At 44.1% G+C, this 17,324-nt stretch overlaps 1 protein-coding gene across 2 annotated transcripts in view; it reads right to left on the reverse strand.

Annotated features, from left to right (window-relative positions):
• The window catches only part of palm2akap2 (PALM2 and AKAP2 fusion), a 109,626-nt gene that overhangs the window by 29,321 nt on the left and 62,981 nt on the right, over positions 1–17,324 (reverse strand). For both annotated transcript variants that reach the window (XM_085793813.1, XM_085793814.1), the window contains exons 6-9: positions 15,607–15,628; positions 14,588–14,713; positions 12,515–13,375; positions 5,256–5,341 (exon numbers count right to left, since the gene is read on the reverse strand). In XM_085793813.1, coding sequence (XP_085649939.1) covers positions 5,256–5,341; positions 12,515–13,375; positions 14,588–14,713; positions 15,607–15,628 — 1,095 coding nt within the window. The remainder of the gene's footprint in view (positions 1–5,255; positions 5,342–12,514; positions 13,376–14,587; positions 14,714–15,606; positions 15,629–17,324) is intronic.

Consider the following 17,324-nt stretch of genomic DNA (forward strand, 5'->3'; position numbering starts at 1 on the left):
TATTTATGCGATTGACCTGACAAGTAAACTGCTAACATTGGTTGGACAAAATGATTCCCACTGATAAAAACAGCTATAATAAACACAAACTTAGATAGAAAAGAGAAAAGTGAAGTGAAATGAAATGGGTGTTCAGTCTTTTTATCATGCAATACCAAACCTGCGCCAAAACCATCCAACCTGATACTGAATCACAGCACTTTGACCATGAAATCCATTATTGCCCTTCCCTTCCACATTGCATAACGACTGTTTTCAGTTCGATACATCCAAAACATGACACAGTTTAACCTTAAAAGCAAATGTGCCTTCATTTGAATATGCTGTGTCAAGGTGACTCCCTCCTTTTTTTTACCAGATGATCAAAAATGTTATGAGAAATAAACCAGAAACGCACAGACACACCACTGTGTCCCTTCATCTCTTTGGGCTGTCATCCACTCCCATGGGCCAAACAAAAATAGCCACAAAGTGTCATTCACATCCCAAAGAAACTACTTAAAATTCCTGCCACTTCAGACTATGCACAAACATGAAGAGGCTTTGTTTAAATAAATCATTTTCAAGGCTCAGTCTAATAGCTGGCCCCCGAGGGGCGCTCACATGATTTCCAACAGACAACAAACACCCAAGCCACATGTTTTTCTTTCCTATTCATGCTATCCGCTCACTGTCAGCTGATAACAAACACATTAGCGGCAGCAGCATATTGCAATATCATACAACTCAGAAGATACCACAACATTGTGTTAGGGACGTTAATGTTGTGGATTTGGGACTTCATCCAGTTACACAAGGTGGAATATCAGTCTCTTCCTGGAAGACGGCCAGCGGAGGCCCATCAGCAGATCAGCCATTGAAAGGCCATCGGCCGGTTAATGTCAACAACACTTCAAGCTGTGTGAGGCTGAGCAGACTTCCTACTAGTATCCTCCCTCCCTTTCTCCCTCACGTTTTCCTCACTTGTACAAGCTACCCCCATCACACACACACACACACACACACACACACCTGCATCGCCCTTTATCTCTCCTTGTACCCACACTCCCTTGTCATCATGTCGGCCTCTCTCATCCCGCCCCTCCTTCAATACCTCGTTCTCATTTCCACCTCCTGTGTACTTGGTTCAGCTCTGTAGCATGAGCATCATCAACCACACAGCTGTTATGTAACCTGTGTTTATAAGCTCTGTGTGTGTATATGTGTGTGTGTGTGTGTGTGTGTGTGTGTGTGTGCTTTCTGGGAAGAGGGAGTGGTTTGGAGGAAGAAGACATCATTGATAACTTTGTTGTTCCTGTCAATGTTCTCACACTATACGCTGCTTGCGAGGGTGGGGATGGAAATTGTACTTCCCATCAGACACACACAAACACACAGGGACCTTGAGCTGCTCTAATGGCCACTGACCGTCTCAATGGGACATTCAGTATGTGGCAGGTACCTCCTGTCATCGACCATCCAATCAAATTAGAGAGCTGGCTGTGATTTTTCTGTCCCGCGGCCTATAGCAAAGGTTGGCAAACAGTCTGTCTGAATTGGCAGTTTGCTTCTTCGCTTCGTTATTTCCAGAATCAGCTGGCAATTTCAAGCGGTGACCAAACAAAACAGTGAACAGGGCGGATAAGCTATTCTAAATAGAGAGCGGTCCATAAAAACAGACTTTACATGACCCGCAGCGTTGCACCAAAGCAGAATTGTTCTCCCTAAAAAGGTTTACTGCATAACATGGATACTCAAAAAATCTTTAAATTCCTTCTGTATTTTACCCATTCTGTAATGAAAAGTTGACGTGAATGATATGTCTGTTGGTTTTTTTTTAAAGACTGTGTTAGTGTTTCTTCTTGTGCCTTGCTCCGTCTTGCCAGGTGGTTGTGTTTGCCTCTTTTTTGGGGACTGCAGTGTAAACTGGAGGCAAAATAAATTCAAGCTGCCCAAGCCTGACTAGAAATGAACACTAGAAGAAGGTTCAAAGAGGAATATTTGATCTTTGGAGCCTTCGTTACCTCTTTTGTATTGGACTGGTCGGCTGCACTCAAGCAGAACATCACAACAGTTAAATAAAATCAATAAGCGTGATTGAAACTGATGGGAAACAGTCATGGTGAGTTGTTTTTCCCTCAGGAGCATTTTCATCTAAGGTTATTCCAATAATAAGATTTTAGAGAGACAACCATTAAAGTATAAGGAATATCTAACTTTAATAGGCCCTATCTCTATCCCGTGAATGTGCATGGCTTCAGGATAAGTGGTCTCAATGGACTGAGGTGAGAGATACTCAGATTTAACAGATAATTAAGATTCTCTGGCTTAATTAAAGAAAATACCCCTGATATGTTTATCCAGTGCCAAGAGGATAATAAATACCCAGCAGCCAACTGCATTCAGCATGCCCATCCCTAGTTGAATGAATACTGTTAAACTCTGCTATCAAAAAAATCAAGTTGCTTGGCAACAGCTACAGGCAAAAAAAAAAAGAGAAAAGAAAAAGATTGAAAATTCAACACATGAAAATCTGGAGCAAACAAATGAAGTCTGGCTTCAGATGATTTGCTCTGAACATGTACCAGCTCCCTTCAGTTAGATCGACTTGGGACGTTGGGACATGCCGGCACATTTATGACGGCCTTCACTGTCAACCACCTTTTTTAAAAGTTCATACTTATACAGATAACATTCAAAATACAAACAATAAGTGCTTACTGCAGACGCATGCTGCATCAGTGTGCAACAGTAACATAACTGTATGTCAGTCAAGGAAACATTAGCAGACACAGAATATGCTACTAGATGATGAGCCATTATGATAATGAAGACATAATAATGGGCCAGATTATGGTTTTTGTTGAGGAATATGGCAAAGAAGCAGTAACGACAAGCTCTGCCAGGCTGTTCAATATGTGAATGATGAAAAGCAGGTTAAGGTCATTCCTATATCTAGGTTAAAGTGATGCAGAGGAGGAGGAGGAGCACAGAGAGGCAGGCAGGCAGGGAGAGAAAAGTAGAGACTACTGCAGCAAGCAGTCTGGTCCACTGACCTCCTTTGGACGCCTCTCTCTGTCTCCAGGGACAGGAGAGGGTGCAGTATCCTATGTCCTCCCCACTTTAAAGCCAATCAGTGTAATTACCGGCTGTATCCATAGGCCGTAACGCATTTCACATGGGAAAAGACATAGGCTACACACTTACAGTAACTAACACACAAAGTCCACACACAAATAGAAAAAATATGACTTTTCCATCCCGTCAACTTCAATAATACATTTCTGTTGTGTTTCCAATAACACTTTAGTTTGTGTTACAGTCTACCTGTGTGAAGAAAGGTGCGTAGCTAATCCCCTGGAGCTCCGTCCTCACTACCGACTGCTGCTTAATTACCGGGATTAGTTTTTGACGGCGGAGGCGTAACCGACCCGCTGACTGCCACTTCTTTTTCTTGTTCTTTTAGCCCCTTTGTCTCCTTCTTTCCTTTCTTCTTCTTTTTCTTCGCCAAAGGGAACCACAAAAAGAAAGAAAAAACAAACAAACGAGTAGCCTTTTACAGCGGCTGCTGCACCACCGGTCGGTGGGACGTTAACTGAAACAAACTGACGGGAGAGGTACGGATGCTCGCGCGGTGATAATGGTTACGGCAGCCTGTGACTGGGATGACATTGAGCTCCTTTACGCGCCAGCTTTTCCAACCGGCGGCTCCCTCCTCCTCCTCCTCCCTCTCTCTCTCTCTCTCTCTCTCTTTTTTTTTTCTAGGCACGCGCGCTGAATAATGCAGGGCTCGCGAGGTCCCGGGAGTCCTTTCTGTCCCGTTCCAGAGACAATCAGAGAGCGAGCCGCCAGCGCGAGCTGCAGGCCAAGGACAATGAGGCTGACCCGCGCGGATCAGGTTACCGCCGTACTGCCTTTCATTCATTCATTTATTCAGCTGCAAAACAATCTGACTGCAGCCCCAACCACCCATCCATCCAGCGAGCCTCCCCCTCCACCTCACACTCTTACCTACCTCACTCACTCACTGCCCCGCCGGTCCGGGTGCTGAACCCCACCTCTCTCTGCCTCCTCTCCCCACCCCCTCTGCCTGTGCACCCCCAGCTCCAGCAGCAGCCCTCCCCACCCCTGCTCTCAAATGTGCTCAGGTGGCGTTTTACACAGAAACAAAGGCAGAACCCTCCAGAACAGGCGGTGCTGCTAGTAAGGCTTCATTTAGGCTACTCAAGTACTGTGCTTAAGTACAATTTAGAGTTTACTTCAAGCTACTGCTTTTTTGAAAATGTGGGGAATGTGACATTGGGCACCACATGGGCACAATGAAGTCATCATAAAGTGAAAACTAGTAGATTTAAATGCTCCAAAGTACAAAGGGCCACTATAAATGTACCACCGATTCATAGGATTTTTATAATGGGTACAGTGAGGTCATATAAGCTTTACAGTGTCATAACTATAGCCTACAGTGGGTACATTAAAAATGTTATAGAAACACTATAGTGGATCTCAGCACAATGCAGGACAACTATGCACCTGTAGCCTATAGAGAGGAAACAATGCAGGTGAATACACTCCAGACATAAACAGTCTACACATGGGGTCTAGACAGTTCAGTGTGTCAAAAAAAGAAAACAAATGATCAACTTAAAACAAATGCATTTTCAATTTGAAGTCTCTGCTACTACAAAGATAAAAAAAGATGCTCTAACATGAAGATTATAAGTGTGTGATGATCAGGAATTTGAGGAATTACTTTGGGTTTGGATTTACTTTCCTGACTTTCCCTCGACCGGTCCTGCTTGGTGTAATAAACACATGTTCAAATTATCAGCCTGGATGTTCTGTACTCTGTGGACATGTCGACAGCAATAGCAAAATCATGTCTGATATCAACACATGTATCCAGTCTAGAAGAACTCCCTGTTCTGACTTATCCCCATGCTCTTTAGGGGTGGGGCCGTCTTGTTCCTCTCATGATTTGTTCCTCACAACTTTTCCCATTGAAGTAAAAGGAAATGACACAAACTATTAAAAAAAAAAAAAAGATAATGGAAATTGTCACTTGAAAGCCTGTCATCCCTGTTAAAAGGTGAACAGACCGTCCCCTCTTCCTGCCCTCACCTTTTAGATGTCTGAGCATTTTGATGGACGCGAGTACAAGATCTTCTAGAAACTCTCTCTTTCTCTGTCCAGAGTCGTGACTTTAAAAGTTTGGGACTCAGGTAATTGAACCCTGTATATATTATAACCCAGTGACACAGATACACTCTACTCACCATGGCAGTGTGAGGATGTCTGGTAGGAATGGGAGCTTGATATCCATTCGCTGTTTTCACGGTAACCTCTGGTGTTGGGCTGTAGCCTGTGATCAAGCAAAATGTGAGTTATTGTCACCATGGTCATTTTTGTTAATCATCATCATCATCATCATCATCATCATTGCTCATACTGATTTGCACCCGTGGGTGGACCCTGTGTTTTTCAGAGCACTGCCTTTGTTAATGAAAATGTTAAGGTAGTGTGTTTTGGGTTTTTTAATTAAATAAGAAAAACAGCCCACACTCTTTCCTGGTTTTGGAGAGAGGTTATAGACCCCAACAGATGGAATATGTAATCCTACAAATTAAGGGAAATATGAAAACCCATCCGTCTTCCATGGAAAACTGACTCTGTGATGACTGAAGCATCTGGCCTGTATACAACCTGTATATAAATTATTAAATTTGTGATCAATATGCCGCCTCTCTCTCTAGGTACACCTTTGTAGTGAATTCTGAATCTTTTCTGTAATTCAGTTATCATCATAGAGTGTGAATCATCTTTAATCCAAGAGGAACATTGTATGTGCAGTGCTCTCTGTCTGTATTTTTATCTTTTTCGACTTATTCTTAGCCGATCCACTGACCCAGTTCTACTTTGAGGAGTTGAGTTCAACTGATTTCATATTTCCTTATCCTCAACCTCCTGACACTCACACTCACTGCAGCTGAAGTAATAACACTGATGTCAGGACAGTGTGAACACCAATCTGTCAGAGCAGACTTCTACTGTAACTGCAGTTGCTTTCACTGACTTACTACTGTACCACCACTGCCTGTAGTACTATTTCACTACTACTACTACTACTACTACTAGTAGTGCCGACACTAATGTCATTACTGTTATACCACCCCTTCTACTATGTTGCTACTGTGTAAGTACATTTAGTAATCAAATACTGTACAAAATATTACAATATCCTTAGTATTCTTTCCACTTTATGCTTAATGTATCCGTACTGGGAAGGGTGCTATATAAATAAAGTACTTACTTACTTAAATATTTCAAATATGCACCTGGAAAATGTAGTACTTTTTATTACTTTTAACTGTAGTTCCTAGGTTGATTTCATATACAAATTATCACTTGAATTTACAGAAGAACACGCTGCTCACACGTTAATGCATGAGTAATGATCTAATATTCATACATGATAAATATACAGTGCTGCCTGAATACTAAATGCTATTTCTTATGCTAGGCACACTTGAGTGGTATTTTTTATCTGAATCTGGATTGTTTTTGAAGCTCTGGCAGTAGGAACACTAGTGACAGTATTAGAAATGGCATTGGCATTAGTAGTAGCTGTAATAGTAGCAACAGTTTTAGTAGCATTAACAGTGCTAGTAGTGTATTAAATCTATTCTCTATTGTTAAACAGGATGTTGATATTCAGGATCTTTGCATATATACAATGGTTTGTATAAATAAAGTATTATTTGTATCATCTAATCATGAGGATCACTTTTAGGATGCAATTTATACAAATATGCCTTCCTTAATTTCTGCTTTAACTGCCACCAAGTCATATTATTATTCTGTTCTGATTCTATTGTTATTTTATTGAGCTATATTACATCAGTACAGATGAAAATGTACAAGACGGCCTTACGCACTGATGTGTGTTGATAGTGTAACAGGTTTTACGGTCTTGATGACATACAGTACAGTATTACCGTATGTGCTTGCGTGAGAGTGTGTCATTATCTGCAGTCATGGCTTCTGTTAAAGACACCAGGTCAGTGTTATTTAGAGATAAATCAATCAGGGCTTATTATCACAGAAAATCACCCATCCTGTGTGTGTGTGTGTGTGTGTGGGAGGGGCCTAAATGCTTCTCATGCTCTCCGATGGTTGTTGTCATGACATCTCTAATATTATCATTCATCACCTTGGGTTATGTCTTCATGGGGTAATGTGTGTCATGTGGGTGTGGCTGCACTCTCCACATTCATGTGTTTATACAGGAACAAAAACACACACTTTGTGACAGATGAATATTATCAAAGCAAAGATGACATAGTGTAAGTGCAAAAATAAACCTCTATGACTCTTTTATTATACACACACACATTGATTATGTAGTGTACTACTCATGCATGGGAGTATGCTGTGTTTACACTGGATGAGTCCTGCTCCTGACATTTCCATGAACAAATCTGTGACCACTTCCATGTTCCTGTTCATGCTGTTTGTTGTCCTCTCAGTTTTCTGCTGTGAAGTTATCAGTGGTGTCAGTGAAGCCAGAAGAGTCAACATGCAGTGACAATGTGGGTGAACTGTAGTATGATTTCTTGCAATACCTACTATTGGTACCAGGGGGGCGCCTCAGGGTTCCGGCAAAACATGAGCATAGGAGATTGATCCAACTATCTATTCATATGCTCTCCATGATATTTATCTACCTTTTCATTCTTTCCTTCCTTCAACACCAACTACTTCTATACCTCCCCCTCCTTCCTCTACTCTACAGTATATTTTCTTCAATACTTAAAAGTTGTTCGCCTGTTGTGTGCTGCAAGAGCACCGTTTGAATTTTTGACAATGGTCATAAAAAATATTGTGAATTTCTTTACATTTCTTTTAGTAATTTTCAGCACTTTATCAATGTTTTGTTGAGCTGGTTTTGTATTATGTATGTGTTTTTCTCCGTCTAATAAATATTTGGAAACTTATATTGTCTATAGCGCCCTCAATAAAGAAGATTTGAGTGAGTCTAATTTCTAGCTCACTGTGACTAGGATTTTAGTCTTTCTCCAGTTTGTTTGTGCAATAAAATATCAAATCATAAAAATGTATTATATTAGGAAAAATACAACATACCTATTTGTTTTTACACACAAATATTGCTACCCTCACATTCATATGACCAGATGAGGCTTAAATCCAGTGTTCTTTGAACTTGTAGCTGTTTAAGTGAGCCTATGAAGGCATAAAACACAGTGTACATGTACACATTGTCCCAATTAAGAGTCAAATTAGTCTATCAAGTATTGCACTAATCTTCACCCATTCATCCTTAAAACAAAGTTGCATGTAAAACCTGAACAGCTCATGTGTGTCTGATTTGGCTGATGCCTAAATGTGAGTGTGTTTGCTCATTTGAGATGTGTGCTTGTTAGTGGCAGTGGGTAGTATAACAGATAGGGATGCAGTGAGGAGAGCTTGTGATGTCTTTGTCAGCAGCCAGTGAAAAAGTGAATGTTAGAGACAGGTGGAAAGAAAACAACAAGCGAGAGACGGCAGGGGGGCACTGGAGAAACTCAGCTTTATTGACCAAAGATAGAGAGAAGATACAGACATCAGAGAGAGAGAGAGAGAGAGAGAAAGGGAGAGAGGTAAGGGAAGAGACACAGAGAGAGAGAGAGAGAGAGAGAGAATGTGACAGAGTGAGTTGCCATAACCATAGAATGAAGAGAACGAGAAAGAGAGAGAGAGAAGTGTGAACAATAGATGGCTCCTTTTTGTAACAGTCCATACAACCATGAGGGCAGGCAGACAGAGAAGAACAGAGACCCCTACATAGTCAGAGGAGTACTGCAGACACGGCAGTGGGGCTGGTAAACTCAACAAGTCTGTTGTTCTCTTACAGCTCCTTGCATTACATCAAAATCACACACGCTCTCTCTCTCACACACACACACACACACACACACACACACACACACACACACACACACACAAATCCAAACAAGCGAACTGGCTTGGTCAGGCTCCATTAACTTGCACTCGGTCTTTCTCTTTTCTCCTTTTTTGGATGTTTCTTTTTGAGATTGTAATTTAGTAACATACAATAAATTACTTCCTTGCTCACATTGCACATCGTGTGTGTGTGCCTCGCACCTTCGGGAATCTATCACTACACCTCCCAGAACACACTTCTCTGCATAGTCAAACTGTCATGCAATAAATATGTTTTTTTTTTGTTTTGTCTTTTTTGGTAATCTTGGTCACTAAGCAGTGACAGTGTCATAAATTGTCCTCCGGCCTCAATGAACCTTGCAGGTCAGTTTGCTACAAATAAACTTAACATCTTGTGTTTATTTTTTTCTGATCTGATGCAGTTTAACTGAATGAAGAGACCAAACTATGTGCAAACATGGCCATGGCGAAAGGGGAATTGGTTGTTTTTCAGGCGAACGTCCGCGAAGTCGAGTGGAGTTTGACACTTCACTTAATTGAATGGACAGAAACGGCCGTCTGGGGATAATGCGGTGAGAAAGACACTCAGCAAAAGTGTGAAATGAACAATGATTCATAGTCATTGGGCTCTCATGCAAATCCATCAGTATGATTAGTTAAGATGCTGAGATCCTCAGATGCCTTGGAGCTCTAATGCGTTTGAGAATGGGAATAGTTGTTAAGAGTTCTGAGAATTTGGTGATGGTGGTTGTGGTGGTGGGGGGGGGGGGTTATGGGTGGAGGGGTTTGGGTTGAGGGTTAATCATCTGATTACACACAGCAAAGCAGTTAAGTTAGAGAATGAAACTATACAAAGGTCTCATTGCTGCACTCACACAGTCGTCATATGGCATTGCGGGACATCAGAACAAAGTCTAGTACCCAGAATAATCAGTGTTCATCTCTAGATCTCTATATAGATGTGGAAAATAAAATCATCACTAAATAGAATATAGAGTATATTTACATTCTTTATCTACACAGGAAACCAGATCCCAGGTTTTGGCCAATCACACAGCCAGCTGGACCGGCCGACAGCAGCAGTGGCCAATCACACTAAAGCTTGCACGTACTGTACGCCGAGCAACAGTTCTAGCATTTGCAGGACAATTAAGAGGTGGGATTGTACAGCGGTCTTGCGCAGAGCCATATAAGGAAAAGGGGCCTTTCATTGCTGGAAATACGCCATTGGTTGCTAAGGATTATTGTTTCTGTCTTTCATTCTTTTTTTATGACTAATACCAGAGTCGGCACACAATGTAGATGTCGTGTATGTTCTTTAGTTGAGGGCCAAGGCCAGTGAAGCAGTCAAACAAATAGCTGAGGAGGAAAAAGAAAAGAAAAGATACTGCACTCTGAAGAAAAAGGTTGTTGAGGCTCTTCAGGTCAGTCTATACCCATTACATCAGGTTAGATAAGTGTTCGCTCATGTTTTTTTTCTGTCATGAAGCTAATTAATCACATTAGGACCAAATGAAACGAGGCCATCACGGCCACTTGATACACACCTGAGCCACAACGCGCCCCCCTGGATCCCATTATTTGGATCTGAAGAGCCTCTCTAACCTCTTTGTGAGCGTGCAAATGTCTTCTTCACCCACATATCTGGCCCATATATAACTTTATTGATCTCACTCTGACAACAGGTGTCTCTCTGTTAAGCGTACAAAATGGCAAAAGCATAGTCACTAACTCTCTCAGAAAAATCAATTCAAAACAGATGCACACTGAGCATCGCACATCCCTCCCTGTCCCGCGTTAACGTCGAAAGACACCAGAGCATCCACTATCATTTCACAGAAGAATGAGGGTGATTATTGCTTTGGAGAGCTTTTCTGAAAAACCAGCCTATAGTGTACTGTAATATAGTAGTGTGATGTTTCTAATGACGCCCAGGCCACATTATCTTATAGCACCCATGTAAACGAGGGCCCGGCTGGTGGTGACTATAGCGAGAGCTGGCAGTGTTTTCAGTCTCTTTGAATTTATAAAGAGTACTGTGGATCTCTGGTGGCCTTCTGCAGAGGTGAGGTGAATTTAATGGACAGAAAGATGAAGCACGAGTCGTACAGAATCTTTGTCTAAAAGCTCATTCGAGCGCAGCTGTCAGAGTTGTAATTTTGGTAATCTGCTAGTGCTTGTTAATAGTCATTATTCACATCTTTGTGCTCAGGCTGTTAGTGTGTAACCCATGTTTTGTTTTCATGGCTGGAAGTGCGTGTTCCCTCGCTGCCAGAGTGTACTCATTAAGCTGCCATTAGCTTCCTGTGCTCTATAGCCTTTAGACACATTGGAAAAAAAGTTGGCTGTATAGATCCTACCGGCTGCCAAAAGGTGTTCCACGGTTTCTTATTGGCTGCTGCTGAATTAGGAAGTGCTAGAATAGGAGGAAATGACCTCAGCAGTGGAATAGCTGGAGTTAATGGAGAAAACAACAGAGAGAGAGAGAGAGAGAGAGAGAGAGAGAGAGAGAGAGAGAGAGAGAGAGGGAGAGAGAGAGAGAGAGAGAGAGAGAGAGAGAGAGAGAGAGAGAGAGGTGAGGAAAAGAGTGAGAGAGTCCTGTTACTACAAACTACAGTGTCAAAAACCTCAAGTTTCCCACGGAAACAGGCGTCCCAACAATTCAATGGCCTTTTTTAAGTTTCAAAAGAAAAAAAAGAGAGAGGAAAAATAGTTCAGATAACAGCAAACTGAAATAAAAATCTAATAGAAACTTCTAATTATCTCTATCTTCTGTTAGGATGTGGAAGAATGAAGAGGCACATAAAGAAACCAAGGCAACAAGTACCCTCCTCTCCGCCCTGGTCAGAGAGAGACTCTGTGTTAAGGAAGTGGGGAGCTGTGTGGTGTGTACATGAGTATGTCTGGAGACAACAGGAGGGGGGGCAGGGGGGTTCAGAGAAAAAGGTGGGAAGTGACTGAGTGGAGGAAATTTAAAAAATAACTGAGACTGTCTGTCTTTTTGAAGGTTTTATAAACTGTTTTTTTTTTTCAAGGCCGTGGTCTGGTTGATTGTCCTTAGAGCCAAACGGACTTGTTTGGTTTCGACGGCATGGCAACGTGACTGATTGTCCGTAAAGTCTTACTGAGCACTGAGAGGAGGTTTTTTATTTGACCTGGTTTTAAGCTGCTTGACAAGAAACATCATTTTTTTCCTCCATCTGTCTGTCTGATTTCACCATAAATATAGCAGCACGACAACAGCTTCATCACTGCGCCACGATTTGAACTGGTGAGATAAAGCGTGTCGCCGCAGGAGTCGTCGACACGGTGGGTAACGAAAAGAAAAAGAAATGTAGAGGTGATCATGTAAAAAGTCAAGGGTCAGACAAGAGCGTGTGTGAGTGTGCGTGAGTGTGCCAGCTGATCAGAGTCCAGAGGAGGAGGAGGAGGAGGAAGGCAGGGCTTCTGTTAGTAACCATCCAGAGACAGCGAGGAAGAGAGGGGTGTTGTGGGTAATAATAAAAGGGTGGAAGAGGAAGAAGATTCAGTCACATGAGGATGCAGCACTCGCAGCGTTTCCTCTTGTCTGTACCTGTGGCGGGGGTGAGGCCGGGCGGGGGGGCCGTGTTGGTGTCGGGGTTGGCGGGGGGCGAGGAGGCGCTGTCAGGCTCACGGCCATCAGAAGACAGTTCCGTGCTGACGGCCTCGGACGTGGCCGGCCGCCCCGACACCAGGTCGGCCGCCGTGCCGTCGGCGGCGGACAGGTCGGTGACCGTCTTCTCCCTCAGCGACTTCTCGTCGTCTTCGTCGATCAGGACCACCTCGGCCTTCACCGCGCCGTCGAAGCCCAGCAACCGCCTGCTCTCGCTCATGTCCTCAACGTCCTGGTAGCCGAGGAACACCATGGTGACCGGGTGCTCGGCGCTGGCCTGAGGCGGGGAGGTGAGCTCGTCGCCCGGGTGAGCTGAGGAGGAGGAGACGGGCTGGGTGGTGACGGGGGCGGAGGAGGAGGGGGGCATCATGCCCAGCCGGGTCTCCCGCTGCAAGGTGACCTGGGCCGGCGGGCTGGAGGGGATGGATGGCGGGGCGCAGGAGGGTGGCGACAGATCGTCGATGTCTGCCGGGGACACGTAGGCCTGGGGTGGGGGGGCAACAGCAGCAGCAGCAGGGGTCACCGTCACCTGACCCCTCCCGCCGTCTCCTCCTCGAACGGCGGGTCTGGCGGCGCGCTGGATCAGCTGGTCCACCTGCGCCGAGCTCCAGCCGTTCTCCATGGCGGCGGTGGTGGACACGCCCCCGGAGGAGGAGACCTCGTAGACCACCTTTCTGCCGTCGTCGTAGACCTTGATCCCGCGCGAGGCGGCGTCCAACGGGCTCACGCGGTTGGCCGACATGATCCGCTGCTCGCCGGTCTGCGGGTCGTGCTGCACGTTGATCTCCATGGCAAACATGGCTGTTAGGAGGGAGGGGGAGGGAGGATGGGTTGGGGTTGATGCAGAAGGGAAAGGAGTTTAAGGAGGAGGGGGTGAAGGGTTGAGGGGAGTACAGTGGAGGGGATGGGGTGGGGGGTGGGGGGAGGAAAAGGTGGAGGGAGTGAAGCGTGAGGAAGTGGACACACTGTTCTCTAACAATCTTATTATCTGATTCAAACTGTTTTATCAATAACAAAGAGCAGCAACTGTTATTTAGAAATGCAAATCATGCAGGTGAGTGAAATATCATACTCAGCTAAAACAAAGACAAGTACAGTAAATAAAGAGGCTGCTTCTAATAGAGATCATATTATGATCAATTCTGACTGAAAGGTGAGATTTTGTTTTCTTCTTACACTTTTCTTTTGTTATTAGTTATTGCAAATCAGTTGTAAGCACAACTGTCTAATTTATCAAACCGACACAAAAGCTGAGCTTTTATTTTGTCCGGCCGTTCCCCCCAGTGCAAAGTCAGCAGCACCAAATACAAAGAAACAAAGACACGAAACCAAACACAAGCCTGTTGCTGTCCAAGTGTTTGGCTTTTCTCTTTTGACAAATTGTACGATTCAGAATTTCTGCCTAACAATAAAAACTAAAACTAAAAGAGGACACGTAAGTTAATAACAACAAAATGTAGTAATAAAAACAGCATAGCAAGTTTACGATGGTAAAATCAGTTAGCAGAATTAAAGCAAATAACAGTAATTTTGTCAATTACATCTATTTTGCAAATCTACTAATCACTAAAAACCACTACAATCTGCAAGATGCTGCTTATGATATCGATAAGAACTGAAACTTATGGGTCAGATTCTAAAATCTATAGATATCGATTACAATAACTCTACATTGTTTGCTAATAATGTAATATAGAGTATAAATTGTTGTCTTTAAGTGTATATGGACACATGCTTGTTAATCATATGTCACGGTGAGTTTATGACGCGTAACCTTTGATGCCCGCAGATTTGCGCAAACGTGTGCGCAGCGGTGCCCGCCCGCTCTCCATGTGCGCGTGAGTTGGTCATGGTTTTAATCCAACTTGGCTGCTGCCCAAAACATTCCCTTCCTCCCTCCCTCCCTCTCTTTCTCTCTCTCTCTCTCTCTCTCTCTCTCTCTCTCTCTCTCTCTCTCTCTCTCTCTCTCCTCTCCCCCGTCCCTCGCCCTCCTCTCCTCCCTCCCTGTCTTACCAGGTCTTGGGATGGCGTGCTCTCCAGAGGCAGGTGGGCCGGTCCGGGGCTGCGTGGCCAGGACCAGGTGGTCGGGATCGGGGTCGGTGCGGTCCGAGAGGGGGGCCGACATGCAGCAGGTGGCATCTAGTGAGCAGGAGCAACAGGAGGGGAAATGACACGCAGTCAGAGGGACGCTAGAGGCCGAGAGGGAGACGCACACACGTGCATGCACGCACGCACACACTCACTCTCTCGGGCTCTGACATGGGCTTCATGCTGATACGCACACCTCGCTGTTGTGTAACCACACCCACACTCCCACACAAAAACAGACACGCACACACATACGGCCCAGCCCCCCAACAGAGAAACTAACCACACACCCCCCCCTGTGACCCTGCCCGCCCCTATTCCGCATACACACACACACACACACAAACACACACTATCTAACTCTCCTCATCTGTGTTTCTGTGTCCACGCCAACTCTAGCACCCCTGAGGTTCAATGCTTATGCAGCAGAAGTATGTGCATGTGTGTGTGTTGGGTGTGTGTGTGTATGTGTTGTGTATTTGTTATGCTTTGTGTGTGTATGTGTGTGATGTCAGGAACAAAGCTTTAGGGGCTTAGCGGGTTTGTTGGTGAATAGCGGGGGGATAAAGCCAACGACTGCAGGCTGCAGAGTCATGGCCTTGTGTGTGTGTGTGTGTTAGCTTCAATAGTCTCGCTGAGCCGAGGTCTGTGTGTGTATGTGTGTGCGTTTTGGTGCGTGTGTGTTTGTGGGGTATGGCAGCAGAGTGTGTGTTGTGGGGGTTCAGGAGCATGCTCTGGCCTGCATCTCTCCTGCCTCAGCGAGATTATTATCCCCCCCCCCACACACACACACACACACACACACACACACGCAGAAACAGAGGGACCTCATTGCTGGGAAACAACAATAACTCAGAGGTGTGAGGTTTTAGTGTGTGTTTTGCGAGTGTGTGTGTGTGTGTGTGTGTGTGTGTGTGTGTGTGTGTGTGTGTCATTGCTCATACCTCCATCCTGGGTCATCAAGCTCTAAAAGAGAAACAGGAAAACGTCGCCATGAGCCACAGTGGAGTGATCTAGAGTGATGATCTAACAGCTTGACAATGACCAAATCTGTTATTTATAAAGTATTAAATACGATGACATATTTAATAATGACATAATGTTTTAAACATTTAAAGGCCACAAATACTTTCAGTCTTTTCTTATTTACCACCATCATCCATTTTTCCACTGATTTGGGGAACATTGCCTCTTTTTGACTACACTTACATACAGTCTCCTGTCATTACTTTTAATAAGCAGTTACATTTGAAAAGTTAACATTATGTTATTGTAACCTCAACCCTGTTCAGGCGCCACTCTGCTCAACATCCAGCATTTGCAGCAACATCACTGCCAAGTTCATCTTTAATTAAAATTTTTACAATGCAATTAAAACTTAAAGGGATATACCAACATTTTTTTGTGTGTCTTCCCTCACTCCTGAGTCCATTACAAGCAGATAGACACCATCCTTTCGACTGTGCGTGCAGTAACAAGGGAGATACGGGGAGACCTGGCGCACGGCTAGCTTAGCTCAAACGCTGGAAGTGCATGGGTAGTGTTAGCCTGCCTCCACCTAAAGTCATCAGAGAATAGGGCTGTAGGGCTGGGTAAAAATATCGATTCAGCAATGCATTGCAATTCTTTTCTCTGCAATTCAATATCGATTCAGCAATCTTCTGAATCGATTCAAGCCCCTGGCCAGTGGGGGCGCTGCGAGCAACACCCTCGTGTGATTCGCGCTGTACGGACGGGGGCCGCACTAGACCAAACCATAACAATATGGGAGTGAGTAGCAGCAGCAGCGTTAAGCCAGCACCTTCAAACCTGAAAGCAGATGTGTGGATTCATTTTGTATTTATAGGCGCCGATTCCGTGGTTGCTCCGGTGCTCAAGCACCCACTGACCAGGTTGAGCCACCAGATGCGCATTTCTCCGTGCTGCGAAAAAGCTAAAGCTGACGCAATTGCAATTGCAATTGTGTGCGGGGGTAGAAACTATCGGTTGAGACCAAAAAACGTTCTGACACCAGGCTTTGATCATATTTATTGAGGACGTAAAGTCGGCGATTTTAACATGGGGGTCTATGAAGAATGCTGCCACCAGCGACAGCCGAGGGGATTGCAGTTTTTTGAACGCGGAAGTGAGCTTCACTTCTCAGACCGACAACTGCCCCCTTGTGATAAGCACACGTTGTTATTGATATTGTAGCGTCAGTCAACAACATAACACAAACTTATCTGACAGCTGCTCTCACTTCTTCCTCTGCTCCTCCTCACTCACTCACCTACACACAGACAGGACTCTGTCTTCCTCACACTCACCCCAGCCCCTCAGTTTCTCATCCCACCTGCCCGTACCATACACATTGACAGTCAGTCAGAAATCACAGAACTTAAACATCATAACAAGAACATTACAGCGGGGTCGCTACAATATTTTCAGTTGTGCAGTCAACTATTATTAATAATATTGTTTTGTATTGTTTTATTACTCAAAATGTTATGAGTTATTTTCCAAGAGGAATAGCCTAATTTAAATTTAGCTGCACTGTAGTTCAGTGTTAAAGCAGTGTCATATTTTGTTATGCTATGAGTTATACTATGGCTGTTCATAAGGCATGAAACTAAACAAATAATTATTAAAAAAAAAAAAATCTGGTACTCTTATTTGTGTATTT

Source organism: Trachurus japonicus, chromosome 12 (genome assembly GCF_045865225.1).
Source record: "Trachurus japonicus isolate A0001 chromosome 12, Traja_1.0".
Taxonomy (NCBI): Eukaryota; Metazoa; Chordata; class Actinopteri; order Carangiformes; family Carangidae; genus Trachurus; species Trachurus japonicus.